At 41.4% G+C, this 12,884-nt stretch overlaps 1 protein-coding gene across 3 annotated transcripts in view; it reads left to right on the forward strand.

The window, feature by feature from the left end:
- Positions 1-12,884, forward strand: part of CDH20 (cadherin 20) — a 207,156-nt gene that overhangs the window by 161,180 nt on the left and 33,092 nt on the right. For all 3 annotated transcript variants that reach the window (XM_027069095.2, XM_027069091.2, XM_027069092.2), the window contains exons 3-6: positions 3,254-3,548; positions 4,065-4,184; positions 6,840-7,007; positions 11,655-11,842. In XM_027069095.2, coding sequence (XP_026924896.1) covers positions 3,254-3,548; positions 4,065-4,184; positions 6,840-7,007; positions 11,655-11,842 — 771 coding nt within the window. The remainder of the gene's footprint in view (positions 1-3,253; positions 3,549-4,064; positions 4,185-6,839; positions 7,008-11,654; positions 11,843-12,884) is intronic.

Here is a 12,884-nt window from a genome sequence, read left to right on the forward strand (position 1 = left end):
TGATGTCAGGACGCAGACTTTTCCCGACCAGCTCCCCCTTGGGTTCTGACTGTACAATGTACTAGAGGGAGAACCAGAGGCAGGAAGAGGGAGAAGGGACTTGTTCCTGGAAGCCAGCAAATGGCTCCAGTTCCTGGATGCTTCCCCCACCCCCAGCACAGCACCAGCCTCGCCACACCCCCTCAACAATAGCAGCACGACTGGATGGCACACCCTTCTCAGAAATCAGAGTCTGAAGTCTGAGAGAAGTGCGTGATAGGGGCACGTCCACTGAGCTCCTGAAGCCCCAGCCCCAGGCGGCCGCGCTCCCTCCTCGGATGCCTCAGGCCCAGCCTCCTCCAAACATCTAGATTCCAGAAGCACCAACTGCTGCCCTCTGTTCCCCCAGCCAGAGGGACGCTAGCTGTTTCCTGGAATTTCTCTCTCTCTCTCTCCAATACTTCCATGTTCCCTTTTTGCCTTTTCAATCCTCCATATTAAATTCACTCTGCGAACATAACTCGTTTAGGTTTTGTTCCCTGACTGGATCCTGAACTGATACAATGATGTTCCTCAGAAAACAGTTCTGTGTAAGCAGATTCTGGTCCCTTTCATAGCTGGTCCCCATCTCTTCCTGTTCACGAGAGGCTCATCATGCCGCTTGTTCCTTCCTCCCTCCCTCTCTCCTCTCCCTCTTGCACACGGGCTCACACACACACACAGAAGCTACCTGCAAGATGCTTGCTAGCTCTTCTGAGACAAAGGGAACAAGATCCCACAAAATGCTTTAAACCTAACCCTGTACGCTACATGCCCCATTCGATACACTTGTACTGAGCATTTGCTGCATGTGAGAACCCACACTGCGATGAAAGCCACATGGTTCCCGCCTTCAAGGAACCTACCATACAGAGTTCCTCAAATTCTTCTCCCAGCACTGACAAAAACAGAGAACAGATCTGAGGTTCAGCCCAGATTATACTGACCTCAGCCAGCCGGATGGCTCCTAAGGAACTAGAACCCCCTGCAGCAGCAATGATGTTAGTCTTCTGTTATTTATTAAGCTCTCCCCACAGGCAGAACACTTATGTTTGGCCTATAATGATAGAGAGCATGCTTAGTTTTTTTTAAGGACCATAAGATAAAACTTTTTAGATAATACGCAGAACACCTCAAAACAGTCCTGTGTACTTCATGTCAGATATTCTTTTCTTTTCCCCCTAAATAATCTGCCATGCCCTAAATGAACCTATCTCATTCTAAGTAAATGTTCTATGTCACATGCCTTAAGATTACATGTCTTAAAACATATATACTCAGCAACTTTTTTTAAGTTAAAAAACATCCTGAGGTCCTTGTCCTCCTTCGCCCAATTCCATCCCTTTGCCTGGAAACATAGCTCCCGAAGGAATGGATTTTCATTTCTTTGTGGCCAGGTCCCAACAAAATGGCTTACTATTCTACACAATAAGAGCTGGCCACCTCTTTTTTTTTTTTTTAACTGCATTATTAGAAGATTCGGATTGCAAAAAATAATACTGTATACGGTATGATGAAACGTGAGAATTGCATATTCTAAATCGAATTCTTGAAGTAGAAAAAAAATCCACAGCTATTTTTTCAGTCAATTTTATTCTCTTATTTCTCTTCTCTAGATAAGACACAGCTGAATTCCTGTAGGTGGCAAAACAGTTGCCTGCATGATTTGGCCGTGAGTCAATCTGAGATCACCTCAGAGCCAGCCACAACCTCCAAACCCACCCTTGTCTTAGGATGCCATGAATACATTTTTCAGGTGTTCTCCTGGTATCTGTGCCACCTAATCCTCAGAGTAACACTGTCCCAGCAATGCTTCAGGCAGCCTTCTGCAGCTTCTACTGTTAGACTGTGCATAATAAAAAAGCCATCAGGTGGTTTCAGCCGTCTCTGCTAAACTCTTGAAGATTTGAAGGAAGCAGAGAAGATTTGGGGCTGTTAAGACCCTTTTCTCTATGCACATCACCATTACTATCATCATCATAATCGGCCCCATTTGTAGCTCTCCTATTATGGGAAAGACAGTGTGCCAGGTGCTTTACATCCATTAATTTCTAATGATCCCAACAACCCTTCAAAGTAAGTATTAATGATGTTCTCCACATTTATAATATCAGAAATTTGAGACTAACAAACATCCAGTACTTTGTCAAGGGCCCTCAATTTATAACCGCCTTCGTGTTTTAGACCCCATTTATCTGCCCCACTAGCTTAAGCGTAACACCGGGTTGCCTGATTTATAAACTAAATCTCTGAACTGTGCAAAGTGCTAAAACCCAGGCAACCACAGACCTAGTGGCAGCCTCCTTTAGAGAGAAACTCTTATTATATGATAACACAAAATTCCAGGATTCTTGCCATAGAACTATATCTGTAATTACAGATGCAGAAGAAACGTCTTTCTAGGCCTACTATGAATACAGGGCCCCTGACTCCTTTTGAGAGTGCATCAGTCATTACAGACAGAGTAATCCAGTAGAAAACACAGTTGGATGGGCAGAAAAAAGCATGTCCCCATCCACATACAGATTTGAGTGGTTCAAGGACAAGCCCAGGAAACGGTCCCACCAAAGAGAGATACATTCATGCAAATAATAACAACCTTCGGTAAACCCATGTTGACACCTGAAACACAAGCACTCATAGTCCTACCGAATGCAATTACTGGATTAGGACCACAGCATCAGAGAGTTTCAAGAGTCCCTGGAAGTCACTTACAATTTCCAGTACAGTGGCCACAGCCTATTTTTAAATCAGTTCATCAGTTTTTCAGGGAACTTGAATCATCAGCAGGTTTTTGAAACTCAAAAACTTAATTTATGTCAAAAACTTTACTTTTAAATATTAGGCTTGTTCATTTTTTTCTTAAGTGGAAAAGCTAGGTTCCTCCTTATGATACTTGCTTCTATTCTCATGCTGGGCGCCTATACTTCCAGAACTCCTGTTTTCTAGACTTCTCAGGGAAAAGAACCTAAAGATATAGTGGTAAGTCTAGGATACTGAATGTGATATGGAAAAACTTTACTTACTCATCAGTCTGTATTTGCTCCTTGATACAATCATGTTCAACGTATGGTAATTCTCTGTAGATCAACATTTTAAACACTTGAGTGAAAAAAAAAAAATTACTACTGTTTGAAAAGAGGTCATAAGTTTGGACCAAACTGACAATCCATTTATTTCCAACACCTGTTCATATCCATAATGAGATTTCAAGTTTCTCTGTTTGTTTCCCCAGCTCCATTCAGACATGGACAGAGGGGATGGATCCATCAAATACATCCTCTCAGGAGAAGGTGCAGGCATCGTGTTTACCATCGACGATACCACTGGAGACATCCACGCCATTCAGAGGCTTGATCGAGAGGAAAGGGCCCAGTACACTTTAAGGGCTCAAGCCCTAGACAGGAGAACAGGCAGGCCTATGGAGCCGGAGTCTGAGTTCATCATCAAAATCCAAGACATCAATGACAATGAGCCCAAGTTCCTGGATGGACCTTATGTCGCCACTGTGCCAGAAATGTCACCAGTGGGTAAGGTGGAGAGTCACTGATTCTCACAAAAAGCAGTTCTACAGAAGATCGCCCTCTTTATACCCAGAAAGAGAGAATGTGCAGAATAGCTCACAAAGTATAAAACTGGACCAAAAATGATAACCAAGTCCTTAGGCAGGAAACTACACAGACACTGAAATCAGTCATATTAAAAAATAATAGTAATAATAAGCCTAGCATGGTTATTTGGTTCTGATTCTTAAAAGACAGATGATAGACGGATACATGTTTGGTTCATGAGGAAGAAGCATTTTGGTATTATCAAAAGAGCAATGAAGAACCCAAAGGCTGTGTTCCTCTTGCTGGTTACTAAGAATTTAAAACACAAATAACTCTTGTCCCACTAGAGAGGCACCAGATAGGAGTTATGGAAACCTGACCTCAAAAGGGATGCTCCCAAGGAAACAAACGTAACAATTCCAAATGCCCGTTCCGGACTGCATCTGGCCTTTAGCAATTCAACTTGAACAGGTTTCCATCATCTCTCTTCCTCAGGGACCTCTGTCATCCAGGTGACAGCCACAGATGCTGATGATCCAACCTACGGCAACAGTGCCCGGGTAGTATACAGCATTCTCCAGGGCCAGCCATATTTTTCTGTGGACTCCAAAACAGGTATCTGATGCAAGTTGTGGGAGGTGGTTGCTTTATTCCCTATTAATTTATAACTGCTACTTACGGCAAACTCAACTCTCCTTTTCAAGGACTCTCTAGGGACCGTATAAAACAAAGGAGATTGTTTACAAGCTTTAGGATTAAGACAGGAAACCAGCACTGCCCCGGTGGGTAAGAGCAGGGCTACGTATAGACAGTGTACCAAATGTGACTGGAGAGGCCAGAAAGCCTGCCTACACAAAGGTATAGCCTCACTAGCCTTCAATAACTCCTACAGCTGAATTTATCCCCAGGGAATATCTTTTATCTCTCCAGAAAGACCTGAGAGGATTGACACATTAACCTGGGCTTGCTAGAGAACTAGGATCATTGATTTTGAAACTATGAAGAGCCTTAGGGGAATCATCCAGTCCATCACTGGTCACTTAACAGATAAGGAAATTGAGAACTGAGACCTAACAAAGTACTTCTATTTAGAGATTATGTCCCCTGACATGTGGTTTGATGTTCTTCCCACTGAGCCACCCTGCACTAAGCAGAAAACACGGCCAGAATAAATGGATGCTGGGACGCACAGGTTTTGTTGAGGCGGGGGAAAGAGCACAGAGCATGAGATGTGGCCCCCCAAAAGGCAGGTACTGAGTGGGAAGCTCTAGCAGGGGGGACAGCATAAAGAACTGGATGGGTAAGGAGGAATGTGGCAGAAAAGACAGAAGTTTGGTTTTGTTTTTCTGTTTTGTTTCAGTTCTACCTGAGAGTTTTGACTACAGAATTTGTTTTATCATTATCTTGCACTTGTGCCAATCTTTCTTCCTTTTAAAACACTTTCACAGACATTACCATATTTGAGCCTCCCATTATTCTTGTGAACTCATGAAACACATGAGTGCGCCATTATTCCCATTTTACATACCAGAAAATTGAAGACCTAAGAGTAATTAACAAGGAACTTGAGTGAAGAAACTTACAGTCACAGAGGTAGAGTCAATGGTGAACACTCAAAGTCACCTCTCCATTTGAAAAAAAAATACATTTCCATTAGCAACCTGATAGAATTTTTTTTTCCAGAAGTCCTAAGGGGAACCAGGCATTCAGAAAATTATATCATAAAAGTAGAAAGTGAAGGAGTATAAATTAGTAGGAGGAAAGAAAAAAGGTTGCAGTGAGGGACTTCTATAAAACAGTAACTTTAACAATTCTACAAATGGGGGGGGGGGGTAGTGAGGAGATGCCCACAGGGAAGAAAAATACAGAAGAAGAGGGTAATGTGTCCTTTATATCCTAAGAGGAACCTTACATTATTTTGACAGCTCCCAGGGGCTATCTTTAGTGTTAAGGTCAAAAATACATGAAAAGATAGTTACTGCTGTACCCATTGGGCATTTTAAAAAAGGAAAATGCTGCATATTTCACTTAAGAATGTTGTTACTATAATGCAATATATACACTACAGGAGTAAACTGGAGACAGGTTTGTGGTTCCCAATGTCTTCTGTTTGCATGCAAAAGGTCTATTTAGCCCAGGGTCATGCTGTAAACTTGCAGTAAACAAGCCTTTAATCTTTGCCTAGAGTGCTAGAGAAGTCAACTTTTCTAAGTAGCAGGGCTAAAAGGGAGATAAAACATTACAGCACATCCTCCGCAGGATCAAAACAACACATTTCACTGGATTTTGATTTAGACCCCTCTTCTTAAATGGCACTGTATCATCACAACGTGATGCTGCTCCTCACTGTCTGGGGAAGTTCGTCCCTTACGCATGTTAAAAATGAACAACCCAACAGAGCATCTTTCATGTCCCAGCTCACGGAAATCAGTGAAGCACAGAGGTAAGCAGAATGTAACAAAACCGAATGGATATATAAGAAAAGAAAGCGTATCAGAATTCCAAACCTGCTTACAGGTATAGGGGAGGCAGGGAAAAGCAGACTAGGAGTGAGCTACCTAAAGAAAAGTCATTCACACTACAAAGGCTCTAGGGGCTGAAGAAAGAGCAAGCTGAAAGAGGGAAATCTAAAATCACAGATTTGCAGACATATGAGGCTTTGTTTTCCAGACGCAAAGCCCCAGTTTTCTCTGGTAAGACAGAGACCCCTGAAATCGGCCCAGACTGCAAGTCCCTAACTCTGTTGGAGAACACTGCTGCCACCTCCTGTTCTCTCCCGGTAATGCTGCCAAAGGAAATGGGCTCTGAGCTCTTCCTGAGGGAACAGGGCCTACTCACCAATTGTTTAATTAAGCACAGCATTTTTTTGAAGCTAGACTCCTGACCTCAAGTTTAATAAAACACAGATGATTTGCATCTCGACTCTAGATATTAACAATGCACAAGGGAGAAACCTAGAAGCCCATCTTAAACACTGCATTTGTGGTTTTATTTTTAAAAACAAAATCTTAGGGCAACTGGGTGGCTCAGTCGGTTAAGTATCTGACTTGGTTTCACCTCAGGTCAAGATCTCACAGTTCGGTTCGTGGGACTGAGCCTGCTCCCGTTGACAGTGCAGAGCCTGCTTGGGATTCTCTCTCTCCCTCTCTCTCTCTGCCCCCACCCCCACTCATGTGTGCACGCGCACAAGAGCTCTCTCTCTCAAAAAATAAATAAACAAAACTTTAAAAAAAAAATAAAAATGAAAACAAAATCTTTTCTGCCCTGCAGGTGTCATTAGGACAGCTCTCATGAACATGGACCGAGAAGCCAAAGAATACTATGAAGTGATTATCCAAGCCAAGGACATGGGAGGGCAGCTTGGAGGGTTAGCTGGGACCACAACGGTCAACATCACCCTCTCAGATGTCAATGATAACCCACCCCGCTTTCCCCAGAGTGAGTACCTAACCAATGAGAGTATAGATCTCAGGCCAGAGGGATGCACCTATTACAGAAATGAAAGAAAAAGGGCAGTCTGAGTTCCTCCTTAAGTTCAATTATCCATGGGTTCCCTTCATACATTTATTGTGCAATTCTCACATAAACATTTCCCTTCTGGGTCCCAACATCCCATGGCACTATACCAGTGTTTCTCACTTTTTTCATTATCACCTCTCTCTGGAGCTCTTCTAAACTTTTTTTTTCCTTGATCGTCATGCCCTGCACGCTGCCCCATAAAATTAAGTAGTAAGGAATAAGATTTTGTTGGATAGGGGTGAACTTTAGAAAGCTACAAACCACTGTAGCATCTAAGATTTTTTTTTTCAGATCTCCCCCTTCCCCAAACCAATGTTTGTCCCCTAGGAGACAATACTGCCCTGTTGAGAATGCACACAGAGAAACTAAGCCAAAACTGTAGGTGAACACATAGCAGCCTAACTACTTAACCAGTCAACTCACAAGAGTACCAAGTACCTGCTTTGCAATGGCACCGGCCATGAGGGATACAAGATACCTGAGATCCAGTTGCTTCCCCCTTGAAGCTTAAAATTCAGCTGGGGAGTACATATTCTAAACTCATTGGAAGTTAACCAACAAGTAGATTTGCCATGCCAGTTGAGTAGTGCAGAATGAAACTTTCACAATGAACTAAGAAGCCTTCACAGAAGGATGATACCTCAACAGGGGACTGCAACATATAAAAGATTTAAATAGAAAGAAAGGAGGACATTCCAGAAGGGGGAAGCCATTCAGTCATTCAAAAAAATATATGTTTTGGGCACCATCTAGGTATGGGACATAGAGCGGTTTACAAAACAAACAAAATCTCTGCTTTCCTACAGCTCATTCGAGTAGAATCGAAATGTAAGGGAAAATATATATACATATATGTATACATACATACATATATATGTATACATACATATATATATGTATACATACATATATATGTATGTATGTATGTATACATATATATATGTATGTATGTATACATATATATATATCTACAACAGAAAGACCTGGAAATAAAGTAGGGAATGGAATTTTATGTTCAAAGACCGCCTAAAAGTGGAGACGTGCTCTTCAGTGTTTCAAATGTGTTATATTTCTAAAGGAAGTCACTGAAAAGTTTTTGAGCAAGACAGAGACATAAAAGAAGGCTAATCTGACAGCCAGGTACAGGAGGCAAAAGTGGAGGCTAGAAGCTGGGGAACCTGTCAGGGGGCTTTTACAATGGTCGAGATTTGACCTAATAGGGACTTAAAGAAACAGCAGAAGGACTGGAGTGGGACTAACAAGAAAACATGGATTTCTGTCTCCTGATTTCCTGGCTGAAGGAAACATGGCAGAGGGTGGAGTCAAAGATGACTACGATGTTTTAAGTCTGGGTGCCAGGGAGAAGAATCGTAGTACTGATGGAAATAGAGGATGCATAATGGAACCAGTGGCAGGGAAGGAGGAAGACAAATACGGATTTGAATATGAAGTGACAGCAGGACAATCTGATTGAATGTCCTTAAGGAAGGTGGAAATACAGAGCTGTAACTGTGGAATGGAGCCCAGCAATGGAGAAGGGAATTTGAGAATCAGATGCCTAAAGGGAGCCGTTGGAGAAATGAGAATTCCAGGTGAAAGCACCCACAATTCCAGGTGAAAGACTTGACCAGGGAAATCAGGTTTAAAAAAAAAAAACTAAACTAAACTAAAACCAGAGTCAAGCCAGACTAGTAGCTGAGTAGCTATATTCTGAATCAGACAGACCAAGTGAGCCATCTCCTTTATCTCTGAAAGATAGAAGTTCAAATACTCACATACAACTGGTGTGCACAAAGACCCCCATGAGATTTTATGAAACAGAAAGGCAGAACACTAGGTAAGAATTTCACGAATGGCACAAGCAAGTAGGCTGAGAAGCTGCCTGGCTCTACCATACTGAAGAGCAGTGCATCGTGGAACAGTTTGTGAAATGCCATATGGATTGGTTTCTTACTGCTTTGCTGATTCTGTGGGTTCTATCTTTATTACTTCACGAATGGCTCATATTGCACACTATAGATTATATACACTGTATATATATGTACACTATAGATACTATTTATACTATATATATACTATATATATACTATGTATATATTATAGATTCTTGAACATCCTTAAACTACCCTATTTGGCTTTTTAAATTTAACACTAGAGGGTATCTCCAATGAAAACAGGGCAAAAAACCACATTATTATGTAGCTCCTAAGTGTGTGAATTTGGACAAACCGCAGGAAACTCCTATCACCCCAAACCTGCCAACTTCACAACGGCATCACACAACACAACGAGAACCAGGGTTTTAGTCCTGCCCCGCAAGCCAACATCTTAACACCCATTCTAAAGCAAACATTTTGAGTTGTCACTTTTTCAAAATAATGGAGAAGCCAGCGTACAGTAAAAGCATGGACTATGTTGCACAGAAGATGAAATGTAAATACATAAAAGTAATCGTCATTAGGGCGCCTGGGCGGCCTAGTCAGTTAAGCATCCAACTCCTGATCTCAGCTCAAGTCATGATCTCACAGTTCCCGGGTTTGAGCCCCGTGTCAGGCTCTGCACCGTCAGCACAGGGCCTGCTTGGGATTTTCTCTCCCTCTCTCCCTCCACACTGAGCATGGAGTCTGATATAGGGCTTGATCCCACAACCCCAAGATCATGACCTGGAATGAAATCAAGAGCTGGATGCTCACCCAACTGAGCCACCCAGGCACCCCTTGACTGCTCATTTTAAAAATTCAATTTTCCTTCTTTCTTATAAATATTACCATAATTTGATCATGGGATGTTGACCAAATGACACAACTATTATTTTATATTGAGCAAGCTCAGTTACTTTTAACTGAACCAAATACAAAGGAACATCAAGATCTTAGGCTATTTATTTCTAATACAATCCATCATGTGTAGAAATCTTACGTATATGCTTGTTTAAACACAGAACGTGTAGCTTTCCTGGTGTAGGAAAAATACTTGTTAGTTTTTCCCAAAAGTTCTGCAATAATCCTCAACAACTTTGGAAGAGAATGGAAAGAGATCATGAAATCCAAGTGCCTGCCAGCTTAGTACAGAACTTAGCAATTTCCTGGCTCATATTTGCAAAGAACAGGCTTTATTTCTTTTCCTGTACAAGGGAGGGTGCTGTGAGCTGGTTGGGTGCTATCAACCTCCCCAAATCTTTGTGAAACTCAAGCCCTTACATCCCAGGCTTCCCTGTAGCTTGCCAATACATATTAGAATAAGAGACCATGAACATACTGAAAATGTGATTGTGTGATTTTCTTTGTTATTTAGTCAGTCACATTTTGATTGACAAAATAATGAAGAACGTCAAAAAGTTGAGCCCCAGAGAAGGTAAGTTAGTGAAGACACAACTCTTTGAAAATGAAAATGAACTAAATTTAATTGTGAATTCAAAATATCAAGTTGAAAAGGAGAACATTTCCAACTCTGAGATTCTCACAGATGTGACGACTTTTGGGATATTCTAACCTGGAACAAGAGAACAAGACACAACAGAGGTCTGCAGTGGGCAGGGCTGAGGGCAAGGACGCACTGATGGACAACACACGGAGCTGGAAGCTGGTCGTAGAGTAGCTGGAGCTGCTCTTTGTGGCTGTTCCTCATTTAGAGCTCACTGATCCCCACTAAATATGGGCAAGTGGACAGAGCTAGAAACTCCATATGCTGGCCAGGCCACGAAGGAAAACGTGGGCATTTCAAGTGTGAACAGAATAAATACATACTTTGCAATCATATTTTTTCCTTTGTCAGAAGGAATTAACATTTGGGGAAATAGTTCATTAGGAGGGACCGAAAGATTGGAAAGCAAGATAATTCCTTCCACTCTGAAGGTAGAGTCACTGAGAGAAGAAATATTTTGGGGACACCTGGGTGGCTCAGTCAGTTAAGCGTCTGACTCGTGATTTTGGCTCAGATCATAATCCCACAGTTCATGGGTTCAGGCCCCGTGTTGGACTCTACACTGACAGTGTGATGCCTGCAGGGGATTCTCTGTCCCTCTCTCTACCCTTCCCCCACTCTCAAAAATATAGAAACGTTAACAAGGGGGGTGGAGAAGAAATATTTTTGTTTTCATCTTGTCCTATTCTTTTTTTTTAATGTTCATTTATTTTTAAGAGACAGCATGAGTGGGGTAGGGACACGGGGGGGGGGGGGGGGGGGACAGAGGATCTGAAGCAGGCTCTGCTCAGACAGCAGCAAGCCTGATGTGGGGCTTGAACTCATGAACCATGAGATCATGACCTGAGCTGAAGTTGGACTCTCAACCAACTGAGCTGCCCAGGCACCCTTCATCCTGTCCTATTCTTAGGATTAGGTCAAGCTATTTTGGTCCCTCCTTATCAAACATCCAGTATAGACTATGACCTCATAATGTTTGCTCAGCCTGTCTGGATTTCAGTTTTTCCTCTGTAAAACTCAAGTTTTAATTCTTAAACCAGGAGGAAGGCATTTTGCCCAGCATGTCTGATATGATTTGACACTATTGAGGCATTTTTTATAGCAACAGATTACACGAATGCATGTTCTGACCTTTCTTCACAGAACATTATCAGATGAGTGTGTTGGAATCAGCTCCAGTTAGCTCCACTGTGGGTAGAGTATTTGCCAAGGACTTGGATGAGGGAATCAATGCAGAGATGAAATACACCATCGTGGATGGAGACGGTGCAGATGCCTTTGACATTAACACAGATCCCAATTTCCAAGTTGGCATCATAACTGTGAAGAAGGTAAGGCAACCCCTCTTTTCAAATCATGTTAATGGAGGCTGAGAATATATATGAGATCAGTAAGGGCTGTTACACTAGAGGTATGTAATGTTTTAAATCCTCAGACAAATGTTCTTTCCACTTGTTAAAAAAAAAAAAAAAACCTCCTTTCGCTTACATGTAAACACTGGCTGTGTCATCATTTTACAGAGAGGGTACCATGTGATGATAAAAATATAATTATGTCATTTCTCCTAAGTCATTACTTAATCACTTAAAAAAACTGTGGTAGCTTAATTCACTAATGATGTTAATGACTTGATCAATATTTACAGTTGAATAACACTCAGATTTCACTATTTTACACCATAAATAATAAAGCAAGCTATAATATTATTTATGAGTCAATAAATAACATGCAGAGATTTTTTAATTGCTACTCGAAGATCCACAGATGCTAATTAGGCTTGGAAAAGTTTTATCAAACATAGCTACTGAGTGGTATTATCACTTGAAATTCCTTTGCTTCACAAATTACCAAGTTTTCTGAATATTAGTTTTCTGAAAACCAATTTTTTCTGTGACATAAAGCACATATGGATATATCTGGGTGGAAAATAAAACCTTAAAAAACTGAAATTTTATCGTCCTAGTAGCTCTATATGTGATAAATTCAAAAACTCATTGATTTAATCTTCCATCTCCTCAACTTTAAATACATCTAAGATACCTTATTTATTCAACAAATATTTGTCGAGCATCTACCTATGTGCCAGGTATCACTCTACACGCATGATGTAGACAGTAAGTAAAATAACTGAAAATATCTGCCTTTGTGGTGCTTACATTCTAAAAAGGGGAAGAAGATAGTTGAAATACCAAATAAATCAACAAAGTAATATAGTACTAGGAAGTGACAAATGCCACGGTGGGGAGGAGTAAAACAGAACAAAAGTGAGATCAGAAAAGCCAACATGACTTTAAATTTAAATTGGGTGTTTGGGACTGGCTTCACAGACAAGCGACATTTATACAAAGATTTAAAGTGGGTAGAGTTACAGCA

The sequence above is a fragment of the Acinonyx jubatus genome, chromosome D3 (genome assembly GCF_027475565.1).
Source record: "Acinonyx jubatus isolate Ajub_Pintada_27869175 chromosome D3, VMU_Ajub_asm_v1.0, whole genome shotgun sequence".
Taxonomy (NCBI): Eukaryota; Metazoa; Chordata; class Mammalia; order Carnivora; family Felidae; genus Acinonyx; species Acinonyx jubatus.